The sequence below is a fragment of the Falco biarmicus genome, chromosome 4 (genome assembly GCF_023638135.1).
Source record: "Falco biarmicus isolate bFalBia1 chromosome 4, bFalBia1.pri, whole genome shotgun sequence".
Taxonomy (NCBI): domain Eukaryota; kingdom Metazoa; phylum Chordata; class Aves; order Falconiformes; family Falconidae; genus Falco; species Falco biarmicus.
This window is the reverse complement of record NC_079291.1, coordinates 74,826,055-74,851,463: the sequence shown is the minus strand read 5'-3', so window position 1 is coordinate 74,851,463 and position 25,409 is coordinate 74,826,055. Positions and strand designations below refer to the sequence as shown.

The 25,409-nt window shown below is 63.5% G+C and overlaps 1 protein-coding gene across 1 annotated transcript; it reads left to right on the top strand.

The window, feature by feature from the left end:
- The first annotated feature begins 4,021 nt into the window (after positions 1 to 4,021).
- SBK1 (SH3 domain binding kinase 1) lies at positions 4,022 to 21,201 on the top strand. The gene is given in 5 exon segments (XM_056338090.1): positions 4,022 to 4,645; positions 4,648 to 4,775; positions 17,751 to 17,953; positions 18,057 to 18,259; positions 18,828 to 21,201. Coding segments are annotated over 5 exon segments (1,365 nt in total). The 5' UTR covers positions 4,022 to 4,597; the 3' UTR covers positions 19,611 to 21,201.
- Positions 21,202 to 25,409: the final 4,208 nt, after the last annotated feature.

Sequence of the window (25,409 nt, the reverse complement as noted above, 5' to 3'; positions counted from 1 at the left end):
CCGTGTATCAGTTTCCAGCTCCTTGTATTGTTCCTGCCACAAGTTGAACTGTAACTCATTCTGAATGAGATGTATAAATAAGCATCTTACTGCAGTGTCACCTAAAGTAAAACAACTCTATGAAAAGGGTTAAACTGTATTTTACAAGTGCAATAAAGCAACTCTGGAACAGGAGGGAAAGTTTTGTGCAGCAAACCCCAACCACTCCCTGTATCTCACAAGTGGCTTGGCAATAAGTTTGCTTATTTAGCAAGCTATAAAAAATACAGCAGGTAAAGGCCCTGAGTACAAATACCTGTGAAAAGTACAGCTGTTCATAATTTTAAAAAACCACCACAGTCCGCTGCTGTGGGGAAGGTATGCTCCCAAGGTGCTTCTCCCCACGATGGGTGTCCTTCCTCCTCCACCTGCCATTGCTGGGTGCCTGGTGCGGGCACCCACAGCCTGGTGTCCCAGGGAGGGAGGGCAATCCACTGGGGCTGTCATCCCACACCATCCCGTGTCCCTGGACTGGGTAACCTGGTCAGGACCATCTGCCCCAGCCAGGGTGGCTGTGGTGGCCACTGCAGCTCCTGGCCAGGTCCTCCTGCCTCCCCTCCAGCCCTGCTCCGCACCCCGTTGGGATTTATCTGGGACTATTTGGGTTGTCAGGTGCTGTGTTTTTGGCACGCTGATTATATCGCTGGGAATGGCTTCCCAATTCCCACTGAAGGGGTGCTGCTTCTAGGCTGGGACAAAACAACCCCATGGGGCCAGGGCGCTGAGACACGACAGGAGGTCCCCAAATAAGCAGGTGCAGAGGGAGGGCAGGCAAAGCTGTGCTTTAGACAGGTCTCACACATCCAGCGTTTCATGTGTATTTGAAAGGGAGGCCTGAAAATTCATCCCAGTGTCCAAATCACCCCTTCCAACAGCTTCAGACCTGGAGGAGCAGGATGGGAGAGCAGCCAGCAGCCAAGGCAGCTCACTCGCTCTGGTAAGAGACGCCACTTTGTTACAGGCAAGGGAAAAAGGACTCGTTTCAGGCAGTGGCTTTTTTTAAACCTACACAAGGTTCGGAGCCTGTCCCTACTTTCTCCCTAGACCTCAAAAAACCCAGGCAATGCCACAAGATGTCCCGACTTGCCCTTCTGCACCTCTCCCCGTTCTCAGTCTCCCATAATTTTGGGAGGGGACCAGTAGAGGTACAGGCGGTGGCGGGGGAGGACAGTGGAGCTTGGGCTCCCGTGGGCAAGGTCCCACCCTGAAGGGTCTATCACCTACCACAGGTTCCTGTGGGGCATCCACCAGGAGCAACAAGCACTCATGACCAGCCTCTTGGTCCCGGGCTTTGATGGGAGCTGTGAGGCACCTCTTTTATGAAGCTGGATGCAGTGAGGCGGGGAGCAGGGTCCCACCAGCCAGGCACCGCCGTGGGCCGGCAAGGGCTCCCCTTCTTCCAGGAAGCGTGAGGTGGAGCAGGCTGGGAAGGCAGAAGCTATTAGGGGCTCCCTGGGGCTGGGCATACTTGCCTCTTCCCTTCCATGGGAAAGCAGCCCTTTTTCTCTGGGTTTCTGCTCCTCTCCGCTCAGCCCATTAGCTGAGGCATTAAATTTTAACATTTTTTGTGGCTCCTTACAGTGTGTTCCTGGTGAGTGGGTGCCTGGGTGGGTGCCAGGGCCCTGGCGCCATACCCAGGGGGCCTGGGGGACGTTGGGAGTCTGGCTGTGGTGGGGGTACCCACCTGCATCCCATGGTCAGGAGAGGGGCTCCCCCAGTGCTGGACACCTGTGGGATGCTGATGCTTCTCCCAGCTCCCAAGGACCAGCATGGCAGCAGCATCCCCTGCACAGCCCCGTTGTCCTGGAGAGATGTCCCTGCCAGCTCCCCATGTTGGCAGGGGGTGACAAGATGGCAGTAACCCCCCCCCATCTGCCCAGCCCGTAATGCTACCTGCAGCCCTGCTTGCTCCCACATCCCTTCTGAGTGATGGGCAGCCATCCTGTTGCCCAGCCCTGCAATTCCCCATGCCCTGCAGCAGTCCTCGACCTTGACCACCCACCAGCTTCCCCCCCGTGCCGCTGCCAATGCCCCCAGCCCTTGCAAAACACCCAACATAGGTAGGAAACCAGTAAATGGCAAGTTCTGCTTGCAGGCACAGCCCGTGGCTGCCATGCTCAAGGGGGGTTTCACTGCCCCATGGCTCCCTTGGTGCAAACTGCCCCAAGGATCCTGCAAAAGGGACCTGTCCTGCCCCCCCTGCGCAGCACAAACCAGCCCCCAGCCCCTCTTTGCCAGGGGTCTCCGGCGGGCACCCTGCAGGGTGAGCTTTGCTCACCATGGGCAGGTCCAAGGAGAACGCAAGTCCTTGAAGCGCCTTAGAGTAACGGACTCAGCTTAATGGCCGGAGAAATGCTCAGGCTTGAAATAGCTGATGGAAATGGATGGCTTGAGGACAAACCCTGCTCAGAATCACGAGGATCCTGCCACTCCTGGCCTTGGGCAACATGCACTCGCCCAGCACGGCCGTGCACATGCATGTACGCTGAGCTCGGCCGTGCATAGGGGCATGCACTGATCCTAGCCACACACACGCATATACATACCAGCTCCAACCAGCTCCCTGCACAAGCACACCCATGATTGTGGCAAGAGAGCGCAGGCAGCCAGGCTCCATCACCACGCACCCCACAGGGATGTGTCTGCCTCATCCTGGCCGGCCATGGACGCTGGAGGCAGGTCTGCTGGAGGCAGGTCTGAGGACTTGGCCATGAGGCAGAGGATCCCACTTAGCCTCAGCCCCCATCCCAGGTCGGGACCAGTGTGGGGTGGCTGAACCCCAGAAGTGCAGGCACCTCGCAGGCTCACGTGTGGGACCATGTAGTCCAGCACCCTTCTAGATGCATGGAAGAAGGTGATGGGAATGAGCTCAGGATAAACCACCCTCCAGGCTGGGTCCCCCTATCTCCTGGGGCAGCTGTGCAAGGACAAGACCCATGAGCAGCACCGCCGGGAGCATTCCGGCCATGAGAAATTAAAAATCCATCGATTTTTGCCATTAGAGGGGGTGTGGCTGGAGCAGATGCACTGCAAGCAGAGCCACACACTGAATAATTCACGGCGAGAGATGACGAAGCCCGTGGCCAGGCTGGGGAAGCCTCTCTGTGTCCTCCCACTGCTGCCTCCCAAGGACGTGGCCTTTGCTTCTGCCCCAAGGCATTGAACATGGGCTGGGGTGAGGGACCAGCACTGCTCTCCATCTCAGGGACATGGGGGTCACGTGCGGGTCCCTGAACTGGTCCCCACAGATGGAACGGTGAGACTCCAGAGCTGCTCGGTGAGAGCATGCGGCCACATGGGTGAGGGGTATCCTCACCCAGCATGCTGCGCCCAAGGTGGCCCGGCTTGTCCCCTGGGAGTGGCTGGACACTGCTGACATGGCTGCCCTGGCTCGCACTGGTGGTGCAGGGCCACCCCTTCTGGGGCAGGGCCACTCATCATGGGGCAAAGGTGCCACTCGTGGGGCAGGAACACCACTTGTGCAACAGGGACACATGCTGTGGGGCAGGGACATCCCTCTCAAGGCACCGTGATGCTCCTGCCATGCCCAGCTGGGATTGGCAAGCTGTGCCCTGCCATGCCCCACCATGCCCATGCATGCATGCGGAGCAGCCCCCCAGGAATGGCTCTAAGACCACCTTCTCCACCCTCAGCAGGGCACCCAGGCTAAGAGAAACCCCCTCTGGTGGTGCCATGTCCCCCATGCCAAGGGCTGGCCAGGGTCTGCCCTGGATGGGGCACTGGGGGATGGAGCACAGGTTTCTCGGTGACACTCAGTGCACCAGGGGGACGGGCTGAGTTTGCCAGGTCTCAGCTGTGGTGCTGGCAAGCCCCGAGGCAGCAGCCTGGAGCCAAGAGAGGGCGGCTGGAGGTTGGGCAGGGCTGGCAGCGGCAGCCAAGGAGTTAACTTCCCAGCCTCACCGCATGAATCTGGAGCTATTAATACTCGCACACTGGTTTAGCTGTCAGAGCAAGCGGCTGCTCTGCCGGTGAGACAAGCCCCGTGGAGCCGCAGCTCACCGCCGCCGACAGAACTTTCCTTCGTGAGCGCGTGGAGCTCCTGGCCCAGCTGCCTGCCTGCCAGACCCTGCCAGACCCTGCCAGACCCTGCCGGACCCCGCCAGACCCCACCGGACCCCACCTGCTGCAAGCCCCTGTGCAGGGGACACTTTCCCTGGCAGCACCACGAGCACCGTTCTCTGCACCCACCCCTGTCCTGTGCCACATGGGTGCTGGGCGCTGGAGAGGGGCAGCCGCTTCTCCCAGCCTCTGAAGCACCACAGGACTTGGCCGTGGCCTCATCCTGCCCTGCTGGACCCCTCAGCCCAAGTGATGCCACCCCAGGTCCCTGCCCACACGCCCTGAGGAGCAGTGCTGCCTTGCCTGGGCTGAGCAATGGCTGCTGGGTTGGCATTTAGGCATCACCGGCCCCGGAGCAAGGGTGACGCGGGACATGGCACAGCCCAGCACTGCCTCTGTGCGTGGTGAGCAGCTGGCCCCGGCACTCAGCCCGGCTGCGTGAAGGGCCCCCTGGCACCATGGCTCCGGGCAGGCGAGCATGAGGCTCTGGCCGCCGGTGGCATTGGCAAGGGAGAGGAAGATGCCAACACCCCTCCGGCGCTGTCTGGCCTGCGGTCCCCCTCACCCAGGTGCGGTGGCCACTGGAGCCCAGCAATGGATTCCTTCTGCTTCGTCTGCTTCCAGAAAGAGGAGCTGCAGCCCCTGCACCTGCACAGGTCAGTGCCGCGGTGCCTGCCCAGGTGGCACGCTGCCGGTGGGGACACGCCACGAGCCCATCAGGGGCATGTGAGCACAGCACTGAGCTGGGCTGGGGGACGATGTCTGGCATCGGGCTGCCTGCCTTGGCCGTGCCAAAGTTTCCTTTGGAGTAGATGCATCCTCTCCTGGCTGGAGGAGACCGGGGCCCGGCGCTGTGCCGTGCCATGCCATGCCATGCTCGGGAGAGGCTGTGTGCACAGCACATGTGCGCATCCAGCACGTGCTTCCCCGGCAGCAGCTCTCCAGGGCACGGAGCGGGTGTCCTGTGCCACGCCGAGTGGTGCCGTGTGCCCGTGGAGCGGTGTGAACCCAAGGCACCCCGGACCCATCCTGCCCACTCCTGAGCGCAGGGTCCCTGGCTGGACCCTGCTCCCCAGGCAGGGGACGGCTGAGGCGGGGGCCAGGGCAGTGCAGCTGGGGTGTACCCAAGGAGGGCCACAAAGCTCCCCAAGGCCTGTCCTTCTCGGCAGCGGCACCAGCGCTCACATTCCCCCCTCCCCAAAAGCTCTGCTCCCATCCACGCTGCTGAGCGGCAGCCAAGGAGAATGTGCCAGCGCCGGAATTAGCCAGGCAGCCAGCAGGGATGCGAGGTGTGAATGCCGGCACATGTTGTGCCCAACTGCTCCTCCATGGCACCGAGCCACTGCCGGCTCCTGTCCCACGCCGCCATCCCCCCGGAGCAAAGCTCCCCCCCAGCCATGGCCAGGAGCCCCCCCCCCCCCAAGTACATGGAGAGATTGCGGAGGTGGGGGTGGGGGGCAGTGGGGCCAGGCTCCCTCCTGGTGTGCAGGGAACTGTGGGGTTTTGGTGTAAGTCACTTTTTTTTGAGCCTCGATGGCTGTGGGTCACTGCCCATGAGCTTGGTGCCGGCTGAAAGGTGGGGGGCACGGGGAGTGGCAGGGGGCCCCTGTGTGTGGGTGCTGCTGGTGGGGGGCTAGCGCAGAGCATCCCCGGCACTGGACCCGATGGCACCCAGACTGTGCTGGGCTACCAGTTTGTTGTTCTCAGCCGGGGGGGGAGGGGGGGGGGGAGGGGGGGCGGGGAACACTGAAGTGGCAGTGCGGTGGTCCGTGGTCCTGCGTGGTGGCCATGGGGACCACCCCTCCCAGCGCAGGGGGATGGTGAGGGATGGACACCGGTGGCTTGTCCCCACAGGCTCCCCTCTCCCACCGCGCCCTGCGCTGGGGGGGTCCCCGTCCTCGAACAGCCCCTCGCTGTCACCAGCTCGTCCTCGCCAGCCTCCCCCTGGGCCGGTGGGGACAGGGCTGGCACCGCCTGCCACCGCTGTGGCACAGCGCCCAGCGGCGCGGGGGGGGGGGGGGGGCGGCGGAGGGGCCCACCGGGCGCTCCTCGCTCCGCCGACCCCGTCCCGTCCCCCCCGTCCCCGTCCCGCCCCCCGGGGCCCGGCCCGCGCCCGGCGCCGGCGGCAGCGTGTCGCTTCCCCGCAGCCTCGCTAGGGGGTGCCCGGGGAGCGCGCGGCGAGCGCGGGCGGGCGGGGCCGGCTGCGGGGTGCGGGGTGCGGAGTGATGGGTGCGGGGTGGTGGGTGCTGGGTGCAGGGTACTGAGTGCTCAGTGCCGGGTGCAGGGTGCTGAGTGCTTGGTGTTGGGTGCTGAGTGCTCGGTGCTGGGTGCATGTTGCCGAATGATGGGTGCAGGGTGCTGAGTGCGTGGTGCTGGGTGCAGGTTGCTGAGCGCTGGGTGCTGGGTGCCGGGTCGCCGAGTGCCAGGTTGCTGGGATGCCAGAGTGCTGGGTGCCAGAGCTGCCAGGGTGCTGACTGCTGGGTGCTGGGATGCTGTGTTCCACGGTGCTGGGCTGCCAGGGTGCTGGGCCGCCGGGCCAAGTCCCGTGGCTCTCCCTGTGCTCCCAGTTTGGTCCTGCTTCCCACTTTGGCCCTGGTTGTTGATGGGATGGGAAAGGCTGCAAGCGGGATTGGTGGGCACTGCTGTGCTGTGGCCCCGGCAGTGACGGAGCTCCAGATGGGGGGTGGGAGTGGGACAGTGCTGTGACCCCGCTACACCCCCAAATCCCACCTCCCCCAGGCAGAAACCCATTCCGCTGTTCTTCAGAAGAAACCCATTCAAAAGCAAACCATTCCGTTTCCCTCCAGCCCCGCAGCCGAATGGTCATCGTTATGCTCCAGAGTTAACACCCGTCCGAGCTCCCTGCAGGTAGCCCCAGGCAGGCGGTGCTGCAGGCCCTGACCCAGCCTGGGGGGGGGGGGGGGGGCGGGGCGGGGGGCAGCACGCAGGATGCTGTGCCCCCCGCCCGGCTGGCTCGGGTCCATCCTGCACCCCCCAGGAGCACGGGGCAGGGCCTGAGGGGCGGTGGGCGGCGGGAGGGGAGGCTGCCCCGGTGGCTGCTGGCAGCGGCTTGGCGGGTCCCCAGCACGGCGCTGAGCTGCAGAATGTGCCCCACGGCGCCTGGGCTGCGGCTCCTCCCTGACCTTGAGCGCAGCCGCTGGGAATCTCATCCCGGCAGCCACAGCAGGGGATGGCGGCGTGCCGCCGGGCGGGGCGGGGGGCACCTAACCCCCACCTCAGTGCTCCGGGAGCCACCGACCCCCTGTCCCCTTGCAATCCCCCTGGCTGGGCACTGTCCTCGGAGACTGAGGGGGCGCCCAGCCCCCCGGCACGGGCCTCGCGCCCTGGGCTGGCGAAGTGGCAGGTGCCGAGCGAGCAGCCCTGGCTGCGCGGGTGACGCCGGTGCCACCGGGCAGAGCGAAGGGCCGGGCTCGGGTGCCAGGCGGGGGGTGCGGAGCTCGGTGGGTACTGCGGTGCGGGGTGCGGGAACGTGCCAAAGCAGCCGGGAGCCGCGCGGGTCCCCTCGGCTGGTGCTGCGGCTCCCGGCGTGCTCCGCTCCCGCACTGCCCTCCCTCCCTCCCTGCTCCTTCCCGGCATCCCCGCCAGCATCTTCAGGCAGCTTTTAGCTCGCGGTACCGGAGCGTGACAGGCTGCGGGCAGCCGTGGCACCGCGACCCGTGTGCTGTGGGGCACGGCCCCTCGGCTCCCACTCTGCCAGCGGGGGGGAAATGACCAAGCGGCGGTGAAGGGACATGCGACCTTCTCCCTGAATTTGGAGGGGATTTGGCTCCCTAGAAATATTTTGGGCTTTTCAGGTCATTTTCCTGCCGCCTGCCCTCGTCCAAGCACATCCCCCGTGGCGCTAGCCAGGATATTTCCTTTCCAAGCAGAAATCCTGGGGGCATTCATGATCCTTTGGGGAGCCGTGGGCTGGTTTGGGATCAAGCCAGGTGATACACATGCTTGATCCAGCTCCTTTCATCTTGCCCATCTTGGTTATTAATATTCTCTAAGTGTTTTGAAGACCATGAGCTCAATACAAACACTAACTGGTGCTACTGGTGTTACTATTATTCAATCCGTGCATGACCCACGTGCTGGCAATGTGCCAGTCCAGCCTGGCAGCCACAAAATAAGCCGCTGAGCCCCCCCCCAGCCCCCTGCAGCCCCCCGCAGCCCCCCGAAGCCCCCCACATCCCCCCAGGGCCCTGCCACCACCCGGCTGGTCCCTCACCAACAGCTCAGCCTCTGTGTACCGGGGGCACGGCACAGCCCCATCCTCTGAGACCAGGGTGGGGACAGCGGGGCCGAGGCATGCGTGGGGTGTGGGATGCTGTCCCCGCAGCCCCCCGCGGTCCCCGGGCAGGCTCCCTGGGCACCTTCGCTTCAAGCCTGACCTAGAAACAGCCCCGAGCTATAAATAGTGTGAGCTGAAGGAGGGCTCAGAGGCGCAGCTCTGAGCAGGAGGCTTGCGGGGGCCGCGGACCTGCAGCCGGGGGTCAGCACGACAAGGGCAGGCAGGGGACACAGGGGGGCAGGGGCTGTGGGAAGGGATGAGGCTGGACCCACTCTGTCCCCGGCAGCTGATGTGCAATGGGGCCGTGGTAGCTTTCACCAGCCTGTGTCCTGCTTATGTGGCAGCACCACAGCGCTGCCCCGTGTCCCACACCGTGACCCTTCCTGGCACCTTCACCCACAAGAAGCTCTCCTGCCCTGTGCCACCCCTTTCCCAGCCCCACAGCTCTAAGCACCCATCCAGCACCCATCCAGCCTGCCCTGGCTTGCTGGGTCACCTGGCTCCTCTTGTGCCACGCGGATGCGCCCATCCCGGTGGGGATTGTCCATGCTCCAAGCTCACAAGCCCCAGGTGCTGGCAGCTGTAGCAGGGACCGGCGAGCGGAGAGGGGATCAAGGGGACCGGCAAGTGCTGGTGGGCCCACAGCCGCCTCTCCTGCTGCCCAGCCCCCAGGCTGGCGATGTCCTGTGCGGCTGCTGGACAGGAGAAGAGTGGCAATGTCACAGCAGCACCTGGCACCAAGTTAAAGAGAAGTGTCAGAATGTGATTCAGCCTCTTGCTTTAAAGCCATTCATAAAATGACTAATTGCTCTGCGTGCTAAACTGGGAGCGGATTAGAGCCGCTGGTGAGTCAGTGGTGACGGCTCCTCTGCCCTCCCCGGTGGCGGGGGCTTGGGCGGCAACGGAATGGCCCCGGTCCCAGCTCAGCGGGCACGGCTGGCTTGCATGGGCCATGGGGTGTGTGGCCACAACCCGCTGTCACCCCTTGGGGCGTGGGGCTGCCCCACAGCTGTGGGTCGGTGCAGAGCGGCATCACAGTTGTGAAGAGACCCAGCGCCCAGCAAAGAGCCAAGGAAGCGTCAAAGCAAATTATGGCCTGCGTTAAAATGTCCCCGCTCAGCCCTGGTGAGAGCAGAAGGAAATCTGGAGAGACTAGATGGGCCCGGGGGCGTGCCGAGGAGGAGCGCCGTGCCTACCCCTCGCCTTCCTCCAGGAGAGCTGCCACCAGCCCCGTGGCTGGAGGTGCCCGGGAGCTCCCGGTGCCCAGCTCTGGCATTGTTTGCTGAACATACTGCCAAACTTTAGCAAGGCTGGAAGGAACCGCGGGTGGCGCGGCTGCCTTTCCCTGGCTGTGTCCGAGCGGTCCCGCCATGCCAGAGCACATGGCGGGGAGCCACGTGTCCCACACGTGTCCCACATGTGGCTGGGTGTGGAACTTTGGAGGGGCGAGGCAGGCGCCACGGTGGGCATCACCCGTGCTGGGAGGAGAAGAAACACAAAATATTGGAAAGCTCAGGGAGACGGGGGTGCGGTGGCAGTGGGACATGGCCCTGCAGAAGGACACTGTGGATGTGTGGGGCTGGTGGTGGTGAGCCCCAGATGTTCCATGCTTGGATGTCCGGGATGCCGGTGTCCTGCAGTGACGAGTGGTGCAGGGAAGGGGTGAGGAGCCCAATCCCGGTGGGGGGACCCAGGGACACCTGTCCCAGCCGTGCCCCCCCGTGCCCCTCGTCTGCGGCTCTGCTCCCTGGGCAGCCCCCCGGACTGGAGCTCAGTGGGCCGGCGGGGAGGTGGGTGACTCCGCCGTGGCTCCCAGCTGACACCTCGACCCCCGCCTCGAGCACCCCCAGCCCCCCCCCGGGGCCACCCTCCCACCGCGTGGGCCTGGGCCCACGGGCCGGTACGCGGAGGGGCTGCCCGAGCGCCGCGCATCCCTGCCAGCACCGGGGCGAGCAGCAGCGGACACCCCTCGCCCCCTCCCCGTTTTCCCCGGGGGGTGCGGGGCGGTGCCGGTACCGGGCGGAGCGTGGGGCGGGGCGGCGGGCGGCGCTGCCCTGCCGGGGGGCTGCGGGGGGGGGGCGCCGCCGCTCCGCTCCGCTCCGCTCCTCCGGCGGCGGCGGGGCCGCGGCATGAGCCCGGCGGTGCGGGAGGCGAGCGGGCCCCGCGCGGGGGGCGGGCGGCGGCGGCTCCTCTCCCGCCGAGGACGGGGCGCGGCGGCTCGCCCCATCGGTAAGGCGGCGGCGGGGAGGGGGCGCGGGGGGTGCTGCCCGCCCGGTACCGGCCCGCGCCTTTGTGGCGGGCGCGGCGGGGCCGCCCTTTGTCTGCCCGCACGGCGCCGGGGCGGGGGGGGTGGGCGCGCGGCGGCCCCGGTAGCTAAAAAAACCCGTCACGGTACGAGCGGAGCTCTGGGATGAATAGCGGGGGTCGCCCCCCCGCCGCTCCCCGCAGAAGCGGGGCGATGCGGGGGGGGCACAGCGGGCGGGGCGGGTGCTGCCCCCGGGGGCTCGGCCGGGCGGAGCGCGAGGTCCCGGCTGTGGGACCCCCCCCCGCCACCGCCAACCCGGGGCGCTGCCACCTGCGCCCCCCCGCCCCGCTCGGCCCCAGCCCTGCGGCAGCGGGGTCCAGCTCGGGGCCGGAGACGGAAGCGGCGTGAGTCACACTTGAAAGGAGTTTGTGCCGGAGCGGGGCCGGGGGCTGTGCCCCGGCAGCCCAGCGCTGGCCCCGAGGCCGCTTTCCGAGGGAGAGGGGCGGGGGGGTCCCCGCCTGTGTGGGGGGCTCCGGCAGGATGCGCGCAGAGGGAGGGCGGCGGGAGGCAGGGACCGGAGCTGGCCTCGGGGGCAGCCGGGGCCACCGCCTCCCCTCGTCGCCGGCCCGGTGCCGGGGGGGGCTCCTTGCCGTGTCCGCCTCCCGCGGCTGCGGCTGGGCACCGGGAGCCTGACCCACTTTCCTCCGGGGCCGGCGGCGCTGGCGCGGCGGGTGGCGGGCGGGAGCGCGGCGGCGGCTCGGGACGCCGCGGAGGGTCGGTCTCGGTACCGGGTGGCGTGGGGGTGAAGCCAGGGAGCTGGGCACCCGCATGCGGGGCCGCTGGCCCGCCAGGCTCGGGCTTGAGGGCGGCAAGGCCGTCAGCGGGGTGCTGCCATACCCTGCCCGGGATGCTGCCATACCCTACTGGTACCCTGCCTGTACCCTGCCCAGGATGCTGCCCGTACCCACCCCAGGATGCTGCCGTACCCTGCCCATACCCTACTGGTACCCTGCCCATACCCCACCCCAGGATGCTGTCATACCCTGCCCATACCATACCAGTACCCTGCCGGTACCCAGCCAGGGATGCTGTCATACCCTGCCCATACCGTATTGGTACTCTGCTGGTACCCAACAAGGGATGCTGCCATACCCTGCCCGTACCCAGCCTGGGATGCTGCTGTATCCTGCCCATACTCTGCCTGGGATGCTGCCATACCCTACTGGTACCTTGCCTGTACCCAGCCTGGGATGCTGCCGTACCCTGCCAGTAGCCAGCCAGGGATGCTGCTGTACCCAGCTCAGGATGCTGCCCATACCCTGCCTGTACCCAGCCTTGGGTGCTGCCGTGGGGCTGTGGCAGGTGGGGGAGCAAAGGTGAGGCAGCCGAGAGGTGGGAGCATCCCCCTCAGTGGGGCCGCCGAGACGATGCCCAAGGTGCGGTGTTACACCCAGGAGGACCCCACACGGGGTGGGATGCAGCCCCACCGCGTGTGAAGGCCATGAAGCCCCTCGGCACGGAGGTAGGGCTAGATTTTGCAGCAGGGTGACATGTCCCCCTGCCTCCAAAAGTGAGAGGGGCGGGCCAAGGGGCCAGCTGGCCCTGCCCGGGGGGACTGGGCGGGCGACGGGCAGGTGCCGCTTGGGGCATTTGTCTTTGCAGATCCCAAACGTGTGATGCTGCCGGCACTGGTGGAAGAGTTTTGGGAGGGAGATGATGACAGGCTGATGAAACCAATCAAACAATGAAGTAATCATAAATCCCCGGTGCCAGCGGTGAAGGCGGGAGGAGCTGGAGGCTGGAGCAGCTGAGGTCCTAACGAAGCCATCCCGCTTGTCAGGAAAAATCCTGGGAGGCTGAAGCACTGAAAGGTGGTCAAGGGTCCTGCCATCGGGGGCCAATGGATGGAGACGGCGCAGTGCAGGCGAAGGCAGGGAAAAGCCTGCTGGCAGCTCCAGGAGAGAAGTGCAGAGGGCACGGAGGATGGCAGCGGGAGGGGAGAGCAGTGGCTTCCTGGGGAGCGGCTGCCACCCATCCCTCAGGAGGACAGCGAGAGGTGTCGGAGGAGAGAGCCTGGGTGCTGCTTTATTTGCTCTTCCCAAACCTGCCTGCAAAACCTGAATCCTGGGGCCAAAGCCTGAAGAAGCTTGTCACAGGCTCATGGCTGGGATGGGAGACGGTTCCTGCTATGGGGGATGCTACAGATGGGTGCGATGGGGCCTGATCCTGCCCCACAGCTGAGACAACCCCACCAGGGGAGCAGCTCCTGCCACATGGGAGCCCACGTGTTTCTGGCTGTTTGTTGGTTTTGCTGAAGCCGATCCTGATGCTGGGCAGTCTGCTCTGGTCTGGGCAAGGAGCTGGTATGAGGAAAACTCCAGATAACTGGGAATTCAATGCCATCGCATGGAAAAATGTCCCAAACTGGGGGCACTGAGAAGTCACGGTTGCTGTTGGTGCTTCGGTGGAGGTTAGGTGCTGGTTCAGGCTTGTGGTGTAAAGCGGCGCTCAGGCGTTCCCAGTGCCTTCCCACCACCACGGAGCCAGTGAGAGGACGTGGAGACGTGCCCCATCCATCACCTCTTTGCGGGGTGGCTGCTTCTCCTGGGTTGTGGGATGCTGGCAGGGGGGCTGTTCCCAAAATGCCCCCTGGGCCATGTGCGGCCAGCTGCCTCCCAGACACACTCAGCTTGTTTTGAGTGGCTTTGGGTGGCCCCGGGGTGGCGCGTGGGCAAATGGACCCTCTCCCCACGCTTGTTTTTCTGCTTTGGGCGGGGTGGGAGGCAGCGGCTGGCCCGGGTGGAGGGCAACGCAGCCTGCAGGCAGCCCTTACCTGGCCGGAGGTTGCGGGGACACGGCAGGTACTGGTGGCTCTGAGCCCCCACGAGGTGCCTGTCCTCCCCCCGTGCCCATGGAGATGTCGTCCTTGTTCGGCGAAGGTGCCTTTGCGAGCCCTCCCTGGGTGCCGGCGTGCCGCTGCCCCCGGGAAGTGCAGCTAATAACACCTTGCGCCGGCATGCTGGTCCCAGCGGCACGGAGGAGATGAGAGGATGTCCCCGGAACGGGGTCAGGCAGCCGTGGAGGCTGGAAATGGAGCGGGGTGCTGGATAGGCAGTGGCTTGGCACAGGGCACGGCCAAGGCACCACCTGTCCCCTTGCCCTGGTGGCACTGGGGAGGTGGGGGACCGGGAGCAGGGATAGCCCCAGCAGGGCCAAGAGCTTGCTTGGAAATGACTTTTCCAGCTTAGCATGTGTTTTGGAGAAAATAGGGGAGGTTTGGGAGCCAGCCAGGGTGCGGAGGGGGTGAGCTCCCTCCCAGCAGGCACCCTGGCCTCTAACCTGCTAGGCTGGAAACAGTGTCACCCGCTAATAATTAATGCCAATTACACCGTAGTTAATGAGCATACTGCTGTTGTAGGGAGTGTCACGGTGGTGGGAGGGTTTGGGGGTGAGGATGGGGGGAAATCAAAGCTCTGCGCAGCACCCGTGGTGTGGCCGGGCAGCCGCAGGGGCTGAGCAGCGTGTGCCTGCGCCCAGCCCTGCTGCTGGCTGTTTCTCATTTCCCCCCCTCTCTAAAGAGAAATCTGGGTCTTGTAGAGACCCTCACCCCACCCCACGTGGTTTTCCCCTTTGTATCCCCGATTCCTCGCCCCAGAACAGCCCAGGGTGTGAGTCCTGGCCCCTCGGCAGGCTGCCAGCGTGCCCCCTGCGCCGGGCTCAGCCCCAAACCCTGTTCCTTTCACCCTACTCGATGACCATGTTGGTTTTCTGACCCCTCGATCTCTGATGTGGCTGGAGGGATTTTTCCCCCCCTTCCCCTCTTAATTTCCAAGCAGCTGCTGCTCCTCCATCCTCCTCTGCCAGGTGCCTGGAGCAGCTCTCCCGGGCGGCCTCTGCTCTTCTCAATGAGCTCTTAATGAGTTTGCAATTACTTATTGGCAGAGCCGATGCGCCCAGGGCTGGGTGTGCAGCGGAGCGGGATGTGGAACAGGGGAGAGCATCCCCTTGCAGCGTCGGGGAGGGAGCAGGTTGGCGGTGCTGGCCCCAGTACCTGGTGGGATGCTGGGCTCTGGATACGGGATGCCATCCTCTTGGGATCTGCTCCGTGGTGTTGGGGATGGGGACGGGGAGGTCCGGGGAGAGGAGCGGCAGCTGCCGGCGGAAGATGAGTGGCTGCCTATAAATACCTGCCAGGGAGCGAGGAAGAGGTGGGTGGATTATCCTCCTCACTCAATGAGATAAATGGTTCTGAAGCTTAAACACAGAACAATTTTAGTCTGAATAGTAGGAGAAATGGTTCAGGACGCGGAGCTGACAGTGCGCACCGCCTTCGATGAGCGGTGGGGTCCCGGTTCTGCTTGGCAGCGTCCTCGCTGCCCCTTTGCCATTGCCCGGGGTCTCATGCCGTGGGGGCCTTTGCCAGGACTCAGCTGGGATGTGCATCGTTCCTCCCTGCTTTTAAAAGCTCCTTCTTCAAGAACAGCCGAAACAACTGAGCCAGGGGATTGTGTGCTGGGAGGGCGGGTTTGGCTTCCTTCGGGCACAGCCTGGCTCATCTCCTCCGGTGCTTCGGGGCCATGCTGTGGAGGCGGGAGAGGAGCTGGTGTGTCGGCAAAAGGCCCATTTCTGCTCTGGTTTGTCCTGATCTGGCACGTGGCTGCATGGGCAGTGGCGTTGGCATGACTGGCATGGGCACAGAAGGCAGTCAAGGACACGGGACCTCGGCCCCGGCCATGCCAGGCTGGTGACATCTCTTGCCACATGGGCAGTGTCCCCGCTGTGTCCCACCGTCCCCGTGAGCGTGCAGAACCAGCTGGGAATGAGCCCTCGCTCCCTCTCCCCGCTGCTGCCCTGCTTTGCTGCTTACATCAAAACCAACATGTTTTCAAAAGCGTTTCAATTTTTAATGAGAACTTCTGTGTTTATGCTTTTTTTGGCCTCAGTGCATTGGTATTTTGGCCACCGCCGTTGTTTGATTTCCCCCGGGGTTGGTGTTGGCTCTGTGCTCCCGTTACCTTGGCAGAGCGGGGTGCCCGGCAGGCGGGGGACCTGGCCTGGTGGGGCACCCGGCTGTGGGGGGTGTCCCGTGGTGTCCGATTGGGAAGAAGCTGCCTGGAAAACCCAACAGTCTCAGCCAAGGGGAAAAGCAAACAGCCCTTGACTTTAAGCAGCCGTCAGTCCTTCACCTTCTCTCTCCCATCCCACTGGCAGGTTTTTTTTTCTCCAACCCCAACTTTGCCGACTTGAGTAATTGCATTTCAACACCGGTTAATTAAGAGACATTGACGAGCATGATTGTAAATTCAAGTGTAGACAGAATTCTTCTTGCAGGATGCTGGGAGCTGTTTTTAGTCATGCATCCATCGAGCTGCTGCGCTGATCCACCTCCACCTCCAGCACCCAGACACCGAAATGGTGCTCCTCTTCCAGGAGGCCAATAAAACACTATGGAGATGAGCTGCTTTGGAGATCTTATGAGTCAAGCCGTTACATTTTTGGAACATCATGATGTTGAAGTTCCTTTTCTATTTTTCGCCCAACTTCCCAGGAAAAAAAAATAATAAAAAATTAAGAAGCTAAGCTCTGCTTTGGGATGAGAGGCAGCATGGTCATGGGAAGAAAGGAGCGAGAGGCTGGAGATCAGGCTCGGCCTTTTTGGGAAAACGCTGGGAGCATCCTTGTGCATCGGGCAAGATCCTGACCCTGGGGCACTGTCGGTGCTCATGGGGCATCTGGTACCATTTGGGGTGGCTGTCACAGCCCCTGCCTGGCCATGGCATGGGACAGTTCGCATGTACCCTCTGGCACGGCTGCTCTCAGCCTCCATCTGTTGCAGCCGTGGGCTCGTCAACTCAGAAACACCCGTTTGGGTGTTTCGCTCGCGGGCGGTGAGCCCACGGCTGCAGCCACCAAGCGCCCATGCCGTGTCCCCCGCTGCCGGTGCTCCCGGCTCTGTCCCCACACCAGCCGGACCCCCAAATGCCCTTGGGCCCGGGGGCAAGTGGGATCCATGTTGAGTGGGAGTTTTTTTCCCCTCTGGTGAGACGCTGCATTAAAAATCTAAATATAAACCAGCACCCGCTCGGCTGCTGTCCCATGATTTTGTCAATCTGCTACAAAATCAAAAGCAGCCGGATTTATCTGCCAAGGTGCCCACCGGCCCTGGGGTGCCTGTGTCACTGGGGGGGGGGCTCGCTGGGCACCGGCTGGCTCTCCTGTGTGGTCACAGCGTGGGGTGGCTCGGTGGGCACCGGGTTTGTGCTCTTGGGGGATGATGGAGGGCGAAGCAGCGCCCTGAAGGCACCAGAGGAGATCCCGGGGTGGTTGGGCTGCCACGGCAGCGTGGTGGGTGAGTCCGAGCTTGGCTGTCGTGGCAGGGATGGCCAGGGCGAGGAAGAACCGCCGTCGGTTTGTCGGGAGTGAGGAACATCGGTGCTGTTGTCCATGTGCCGCTGGCCAGGCTCTGCACCACAGCACCCGGCACCCTGGTGGGGGGAAGCTGAGAGTGCGTGCTGATGGATGGTCAGAGGTGTATGGTGGAAAGATTTGCCACAGAGCCAGTGTGTACTGCTCAGTGCCTGTGGCTCGGCTTGGCCCCGCTCCGGAGCATCACTGGGTCACAGCGGGCTCCGCTCCACTCTGCAAAGGCGGGAGGGTGGAGGGGACAGGGCTGGCTCCCAGGGTCCCCACTGGGGACTGTGGCAGCAGTGGGGAGCCCCAAAGGGCTTCAGCTACCAGCCTGCACGGTGGCTGTGAACACGCTAGGGCTGAGGAAATGTGCGTGTGTCTGTCCCCACGTCCCAGCCCTCCTGGCTCTGCATGCCCTGAGCCCTCACTTTGCCCCCAGACACCCCCCAGCCCTGCCCCACCTGGCTGCAGCCCCTGCAGAGGCTGGAGCATACTCTCCAGAGCCACTGGGTTGGTGGACCCTGGGGACAGAGGGGTGGCACCAAGCAGCTGGGTGCCCCTTTGCAAGGTGCTGTGGCTCCCAGCCCCGGGGATGGGATAGGGCGGGATGGGATGGTGTAGGATGGGGCGAGGTGGGTTTGTAGCACCCACCAAAAGCAGTGACGTGCCTCTGCCTTGCAGCGCAGCCATGAGCGCGGGTTCGACTGAGCAAGAGCCGTCGCGCAAGCTGGCCTGCTGCGGAGTGCCTCTCATCACCGAGGACATGCAGTCCCTGGCCATCCGCACCCTCTCGGGCACCGACATCAGCAAGCACTACGACCTCATCCGCGAGCTCGGCAAAGGCACCTACGGCAAGGTGGACCTGGTGTCCCACAAAAGCACAGGTGAGGGGAGCGGGGGGTGCCAGGGGTGCGGCCGCGCTGGGAGCAGGGTGCCTGCATGTCCCAGCTGTGGCCTGGGGTGACCCCCATCTCCTGCCCACTGCAGGCACCAAGATGGCCCTGAAGTTTGTCAACAAGAGCAAGACAAAGCTGAAAAACTTCCTGCGGGAGTTCAGCATCACCAACACGCTCTCCTCCAGCCCCTTCATCATCAAGGTCTTTGACGTGGTCTTCGAGACTGAGGACTGCTACGTCTTTGCTCAGGAGTATGCCCCTGGCGGGGACCTCTTCGACATCATCCCGCCGCAGGTGGGAGCCCTCCCATGGGAGCCTTTCTGGGGTGTGGGGGCTCAGTATCCCCAGGGTCCTGAGCAAAGCTGCCGCTCTGCTTTGGTGGCCGTGTGGGAGGGAGCCCGTGCATGGGGACTGGGCATCCCTGTATGGGTTGGTGCTGACCACAAGCACCTACAAGCAAGTTTGGGACCCATCCCCCATCCCCTGGGGTGGCCTGGGACCCATCAGGCATTCCTGGGGTAGTCTGAGACCTGTCACCCATCCCCTGGGGTGGCCTGGGATGCACCCCCCATCGCTTGAGGTAGCCTGGGACCCATCACCCATCCCTCAAGTTCCCTCAGACCCATCACCCATCCCTTGGGTGGTCCGGGACCCATCACCCATCTCCTAGACATCCTAAGACCCATCACCCATCCCTAGGGTGGCCTGGGACCCACCATCCATCTCCCTGCCGCACAGAGCACCCAGATAAAAGCATCCACAACCGTGCTGGATGTTCAGGGCCATACAGATACGGCGGTCTCCAAGCTGGGTGGGACCACCGTAGGGTCCGGTGGCTGACGCCGTGTCTCCGTGCCCGCAGGTGGGGCTCCCCGAGGAGCTGGTGAAGCGCTGCGTGCAGCAGCTGGGCCTGGCCCTCGACTACATGCACAGCAAGAGCCTGGTGCACCGGGACATCAAACCGGAGAACGTCCTGCTCTTCGACCGCGACTGCCGCCGCGTCAAACTGGCCGACTTCGGCATGACCCGCAAGGTGGGCTGCCGAGTCAAGCGCATCAGCGGCACCATCCCCTACACGGCACCTGAGGTCTGCCAAGCTGGCCGGGCGGAGGGCTTCGCAGTGGACACCAGCATCGACGTCTGGGCTTTTGGGGTGCTCATCTTCTGCGTCCTCACCGGTAACTTCCCCTGGGAGGCGGCGGCGGCTTCCGACGCCTTCTTCGAGGAGTTTGTGCGGTGGCAGAAGGGGCGGCTGGGGGGGCTGCCCTCGCAGTGGCGGCGCTTCACGGACAGCGCCCTGCGCATGTTCCAGCGCCTGCTGGCCCTCGACCCCGAGAAGCGCTGTCCCGTCAAGGAGGTCTTCTACTTCATCAAGTGCGACCTGATGGCCGAGGTGCGGCGCCGACCCTCCTACCGCTCCCGCAAGCACGCCAGGGACAAGCTGCCGGCCGGTCCCCATCGCCATGAGGTGGCCGGCGCCTGCACCCCTGCCCCGCTCAAGAGGACCGTCCTGACCGAAGGGAGCGGCCCCCGCGGCTCCGAGCCGAGCGCGGCCCCCCCGGGGACGGCGAGCAGGACAGACGGACGGCAGGACAAAGGCAAAGGGCAGATGGTCCTGGCCACAGCAATAGAGATCTGTGTCTGATGGCGCCGGGGGGGGGGGGGGGGGGGGGGGGGCACGCAGCAGCCGCCCATCCCATCCCATCCCCCTGCCCCGGGGACAGGGCTGGGGGTCTTGCTTGGGGTGGTGGCATGAGCCGGGACGGGGCTCTGGGGCTCCCCAAGCAAAACAAGAAAACAAACAAAAACGAAGAGGAAAAGGACAGAACTGGGTGTGCTCCATAGCACTGAGGATGCTGATCCCCCCACCCCACCTGGGCGAGGCCGGCGGTGGGAGCCCGGCCGAGGGCATCACTCGGTGCCGGGGGGACGTTGGTACCCCCGGGTCCTGCCATGGCCGCACCACCCCCTGCAAGGCCCCCCGCAGGGTGGCCCGGGGAGGGGTCTCCCATACAGGGAGGAAGAGGAGGCAGGGGCTGCGTGGGTGGGGGGTCCGGATTGGCCAGCACCCACCAGCTCACCCCCACCCCGTGCTCAGCCCCCAGCCAGGGCGAGGGAAGGCCGATGACCCCGCACCATGGAGGAGGCCTTTGGGGAGGTTTGGGTGGGTGGGATTTGCCCCCTTCCACCGGTCCCTGCCCCACGGGTGGGGACCGGGAGGGGATGTGGAGTTGGGTGTTGGGCCGGTGATGGGGAGCTGGGGGGTCACCGGCAGCCCAGGACCCCCGGCACCCCGGCTACCTCCCTGCTGCGGGAGGTGCTGGCAGCCATCGATGTAGCAAGTGTCCCTGTCTTGTGTGTTGTCGTGCGTCCCAGGCACAGCCGCTGGCAGCCCCTGGCCCCCCTGCCCAAGACCCCCGCCGGAGGGAGTGGTCCCCTCCCAGCCAGGAGCCATGCTGTGGGCTCGGCCAGTGGCCGCGGTGCTGGCTGGCCACCATGGCGGGTGCTGGGGGCCGGGGTGGCTCTGCCATGGTGGTGTCCCCCTGTCCCCTCTGCAGAGTTGTTGTACCCAGGGACTGGGAGAAGGTGGTGGTGGTGCCTCTCCAGGCTGGTCTGCACAACCTGGGGAACAGGGGAGGGGGCTTTGAGTGGTCTCCCCAAGGGCCACATGGTTCCCTGTGCTGTCCCCATCACCCCTCGCTGTCACCCCTTTCCCAAACCCCGGTTACCCTCCCCTGGGGCTGGCGGGGAGGAGGCAGCGGGGTAAATCCCCCCAGGGCTGGCTGCAGCGGGGCGGGATGGTGGCAGCAGGAGCCACTGGTGGCCCCTTAGTGACAAGGTCATGGGGTGTATGTGGGGGGGGGGATGCAACTCCCCTCCTAGTTGTAGGGCAGCGGGGGGCTCACCCCACTGCCAGGGTGGGGAGCCTGGGGGCACCCCACGTTGGCAGCACCCAAGCCCTGGCATGCTTTGGGCTTCCCTCCCATCAGGTGGGTGCCGTGGGGACCCCCCCATCCCCTCCGCCCCCCCCCAATTCCCGCACAAAGGGCTATAACGCTATTCAGCAGCAGCAGCAGCAGTTTACACAGCAGGCGGGTGCCCGGCCGGACCCCCCGCCACCGCCGCTGCCCCCCCGTCCCCGCGGCACCCACCCCTGCCCGCCCGCAGCGCCAAGGCTGGGGGCCGGTTTTAGAAGTAGCATTGCCCCGATGTAGAGACGCTAGGCGCGGTTTTTTCTCCTTTTTGCCTTAGGTCCCTCAATGTCCTCGATCTTTCGTGCAATAATGTAGATACGGGATCCCAGCCGCCCCGGGAGGGCTCGGCTGTGCCTCTCTGGCGCTCTGTCCCCCGGCGGGGTGCCTGGCTGTGATTTCTGTTCCCGTCGAGGTCGCTGTGTTGGTAGGTCGTTGGGTTTTTATTTCCAATTCCCTCAGCTGTCGGGTTTCGGACCTTCTTCCCATAGGAGAGGCTGTAGTGTCACAGACGTTACCTCAGTTTGTCACTGTTGAAAAGGATAAAAAAAAAAAACCAACAAAAACCAACTAAAACCATAAAAAATGACAAAATACATAGTTATAAAAGCAACAAAAAAAAATCTCAGTGGCGGTGAAGACTTTTTTTTAAAATAAAATGTGGTGCTGCTTGGGTGGGCAGGGGGCACTGCCTGCCTTTGCCCCGCCATGGCCCTGGGGCTCGCTGTCCCCCCCCTTTCCCCCTGTCCCCCCATGCCCGGCTGCCGTGGCCACCCCAGGGCGGGAGGGAGGGGGAGCGGGGGACAGCACAGCGGGGCTGCCGGGCAGAGTGGCAGCACCCATGGGTGGGGGGCACCCGGCCACCCTCGGTGCAGCCCCCTCCAAACAGGCAGGGCTGCCTGACGTCAGATGTATTCCAGCCACGTCCGCAGGCTAATTTCAATTTCCTGGTAATTATGCAAATGAATGTGGATTTAATTAAGGGCAGATTTCATTAAAGTCTTCTTGGGGAAATGAGAGCAGGGTGGGGGAGAGCGAGGAGGAGGCGGCAGGGGAGGTAAGGTGAAGGCAGCGCTCGCCCCGGAAGATAAATGGCTGCAGCGGATGCCAAGGGGATAGGGTGGGATCCCTTGGGAGTGGGGGTCCCACCTGCTCCCTGCCATGGGACCCCCATTGTGGGGGCCTCAGGGTCCCCAGCCGAGCAGCAGGGGGCTGCATGGGGCAGGCGCACAGCGTGGCTGGGGGGCAGCACCCGAGGGACCCCAGGAAGATGCGGCTGCGGCTCCTCCGGTGCATCCCCAGCCCCGCGCCGGGACCAGGGCAGCGAGCCCCGCGTGTCCACCCACCTCAGCAGCGAAGCCTCTCATCTCCTTCCCCTTCCCATAAGGGCAAGGAAAGCATTTCTTCGACATGTGATTTATTTTTTTCTCTTCCTCAGCTAAAAATACAGATTTGGCCACGCCAAAAGGTCTAGGAAATCAATGTCATTGTCACCAGGCGCTGGCTGGAAGGACCCTCCCCTCCCCAATCACTGACAAAAAAGGAAACGTTGCCATTTGACGTCTTTGAAATGAACCGCTCGGGTTGCTTTCAGCTGAACTGCCTTTAATTCAAAGTGAAATGGCTAATTTTATCCCAGCAAGGTCAGGGATGCTGAGAGCCTGTCAGCGCTGGCAGGGCAGGGGCTACTTGTCCCCAGGTGAAACATCCAGACCAAAAACCTGCAGCAAAAGCAGCGGCTGGGCAAAGCCATCGCCTGCCCGCCGGGCTCGCTCCGGCGTTTGGCTGGGCAGGCGGCCGCCCGGTGCCGCTGACCTTGGGCGGTCCTCGAGTAATGGACGGGCAGCGCAGGCACTGCTCCCGAAGGAAATAACTGATGGGTTTGTACAGATCCTTGAGCCGGCTGCAGGGAAGAGGCACAGGGTGGCAGGGGTGAAAACAGCGTGGGTGCTGGATGTGGGACGGGTGCGGCAGGTCCAGCCCCACTAGCATCCCATAAACCCAATCCTTCCTGAGCTGGGAAGCCAAGCAATGCCTCCCTGCCACTAATTTCATCTAGGCCTTGATTTCTGGAGCTGAGTTTTGCCCGTTTTTGCTTAGAGATGCTAAGTGAGCTGCTGCAGCCCCAGCTAAAATACTGCAGGTTGAGAATAAAAATAACTGTGAATGATCCGCTCATTTGGAGTGCAAATGATCAATGCCAAGCTGGCATGGCAAAAAAACCCCAACAAAACCCCAAAGAACCAACCCTAACTGATCCCTTTAAAAGGCAATATTTTGCCACCAAGATGCTGCTTCAGCTCCCCAGTGACTCAGGAGGGGCTGCAGGATGAGGCCCAAAGGCATTCCCACGCATCCCGAGCCGGGAGCAGAGCACAGGGTCCAGGCTGCCAGTGGCTCTCCCAGCCACCACACGGAGACATCGGGGGGGACGTGAGCCTGGCATGGCAAGAGTATTCATTAGATGTGCTGCTTAGGGCTGATCCGCTTTCAAGAGTTTCCAAAAATAGCAACAGCACTGAGCTGAGATGGGCGTTGGAAGGAAATGTGACTCATGTGCTACCCAGTGCCTGAGCAACATCGCAGGAGCTCGAGGCCGCTGCGCAGAGCGAGCCACCCGAGCCTGCCCAGGGATGCTGCGGGAGGGTGCACGAGGGCATCCCAGCGCCCTTCCTGCCAGCTGCAGAGCTGCCTGCGAAGGGGACGCAGCTCGGGCTCGTCCCCTGGCTGTCCTTTCCGCAGGGCCCCTCTGCTGTCTGTGTTTTAAGCTGCTGGGGAGATGATGGACAGATGTCAGTCAAAGCCTGGCAGCTGCCGAGGGCTGTGGCAGGAACAAGATGCTGGAGCCAGGCAGCAAAAACTGTCCCGAGGTGGGGAAAAAAATCCATCCCCGCACCACATGGGGTGGTTCATCAGGGCCGCAGCTGGTGGCAGAAGGGAGAGGTGACCTTGCGGGACAGATCCAGCCACCCCTGGGCAAGGCAGAGCGGAGCTGGCTGCACTTCCATCCCCAGCCCCTCACCGGGGCAGGTCCCTGCCTGGTGGGAGCATCCCACAGGGAACAGCTCTGGGCAAGGCCCTGCCAGGTGCTGGCTGCCTTTGCTCCCGCCTCAGCTGGCCAGGAGGATTTTGGCACAGGACAGAGGAGCGCAGGAGGCTGCCGGCATCTCCAAATTGGCTGCATGCTCCCTGCAATGTGGTTGGATAGATTTTTTCACCTGAAGATGTTTCTTCCCATGGAAAACCCAGTGTTTCTCATTCACCAGAGTCTTTTAGCTGGAAAATGGGTGGGTTTGTCAGCTTCGGGAGGAGGGGGGTTTACTGCAGTTTTGGAGTATGCTGAAGTGCCAGAGCCCAGGGAAGGTGCTGGGAAGCACACTCAGCCCCGCACACACACTCCCCGCCACCCAAACGGTTGGGTTAGGGCTCAGCTCAGCAGGCCTCCCACGTTGCCATGACAACTGCAGCATCCCAGCTTGGCAAGGATGGGAAATCTCAGCCATGCCCACCATCGCCTTGCCCAGACTGGGCTCTGGATACCTGCACAGGCAGCTCCCCCACCCCAAGACCCAGCTGCCAGCTCAGGGTGCCACAGACAGCACCCCAAGCCCACCGACGAGCGTAAGGTGCTGTTTACACTGACTCCCAGGTGCTGGTCCACGCTCCTGATTCAGACTTTCCTTCGCATCCCTCCAAAAGCCACAGGGCTGGCAGCAGCAGGGGCAGGAAAGGCTTTTGCATTTCAGGCGAGGCTCTGCCCCTTCACAGCCCGAGTCCAGCTGCTGCGCAAGCGGCACGGCTGCAGCAGCCTCTCCCCAGCCACCGAGCTGCAGCTCCTGCCTGTTCCAGCTCCGCTGCATCCCAGCCAGCAGAGCATCTCCCTGCTAGACACAAAGCCCCCAGGCTACCTCCAAACCCTTCCTGTCCCCACCGGAGGGGACAGGGTGGGCTGCTGGCTTGCAGACCTCACTCCCCCATCACCCCAGCGCTCAGGCAACGGACTGGTGTTACTCCGTGCTAATTAGAGCATCATGACAGGCGGACGTTGCTCTCAGCGGCCTCACAAGACCTCAGCTCTCAGTCTGACGAGACCTGAGCTAAACCCACGCTGCCACTGAGTGAGGGAGAAACTCAGCTCCTCGCCTCGGAGCCTGCTACACCTCCAGAAAGGTCTCGTCTGAAAAGCATTAATACAAGATTAATACAGGCTTCAATAAACAGTGAATCAACCGCTAACAGAGCCCAACTTGTAAGTCATCTGTGACACCTCAAGGGCTTAAAAGCATCCAGAACATGTCTGGAACATGCTTAAAATGGATGTTAATCACCTTGTAGCCCCAAAGACACCGCACCAGAAAAACTTTAGGAGAAGAGGTTGCAGAGGTGACAGGAGAGCTGCCTCATCCCCCCCCCGCCACCTCAGAGGGGGGTTGGTTGCGAAGTAGGGCTTCCTGAAGCTGGCCTCTGGTCCC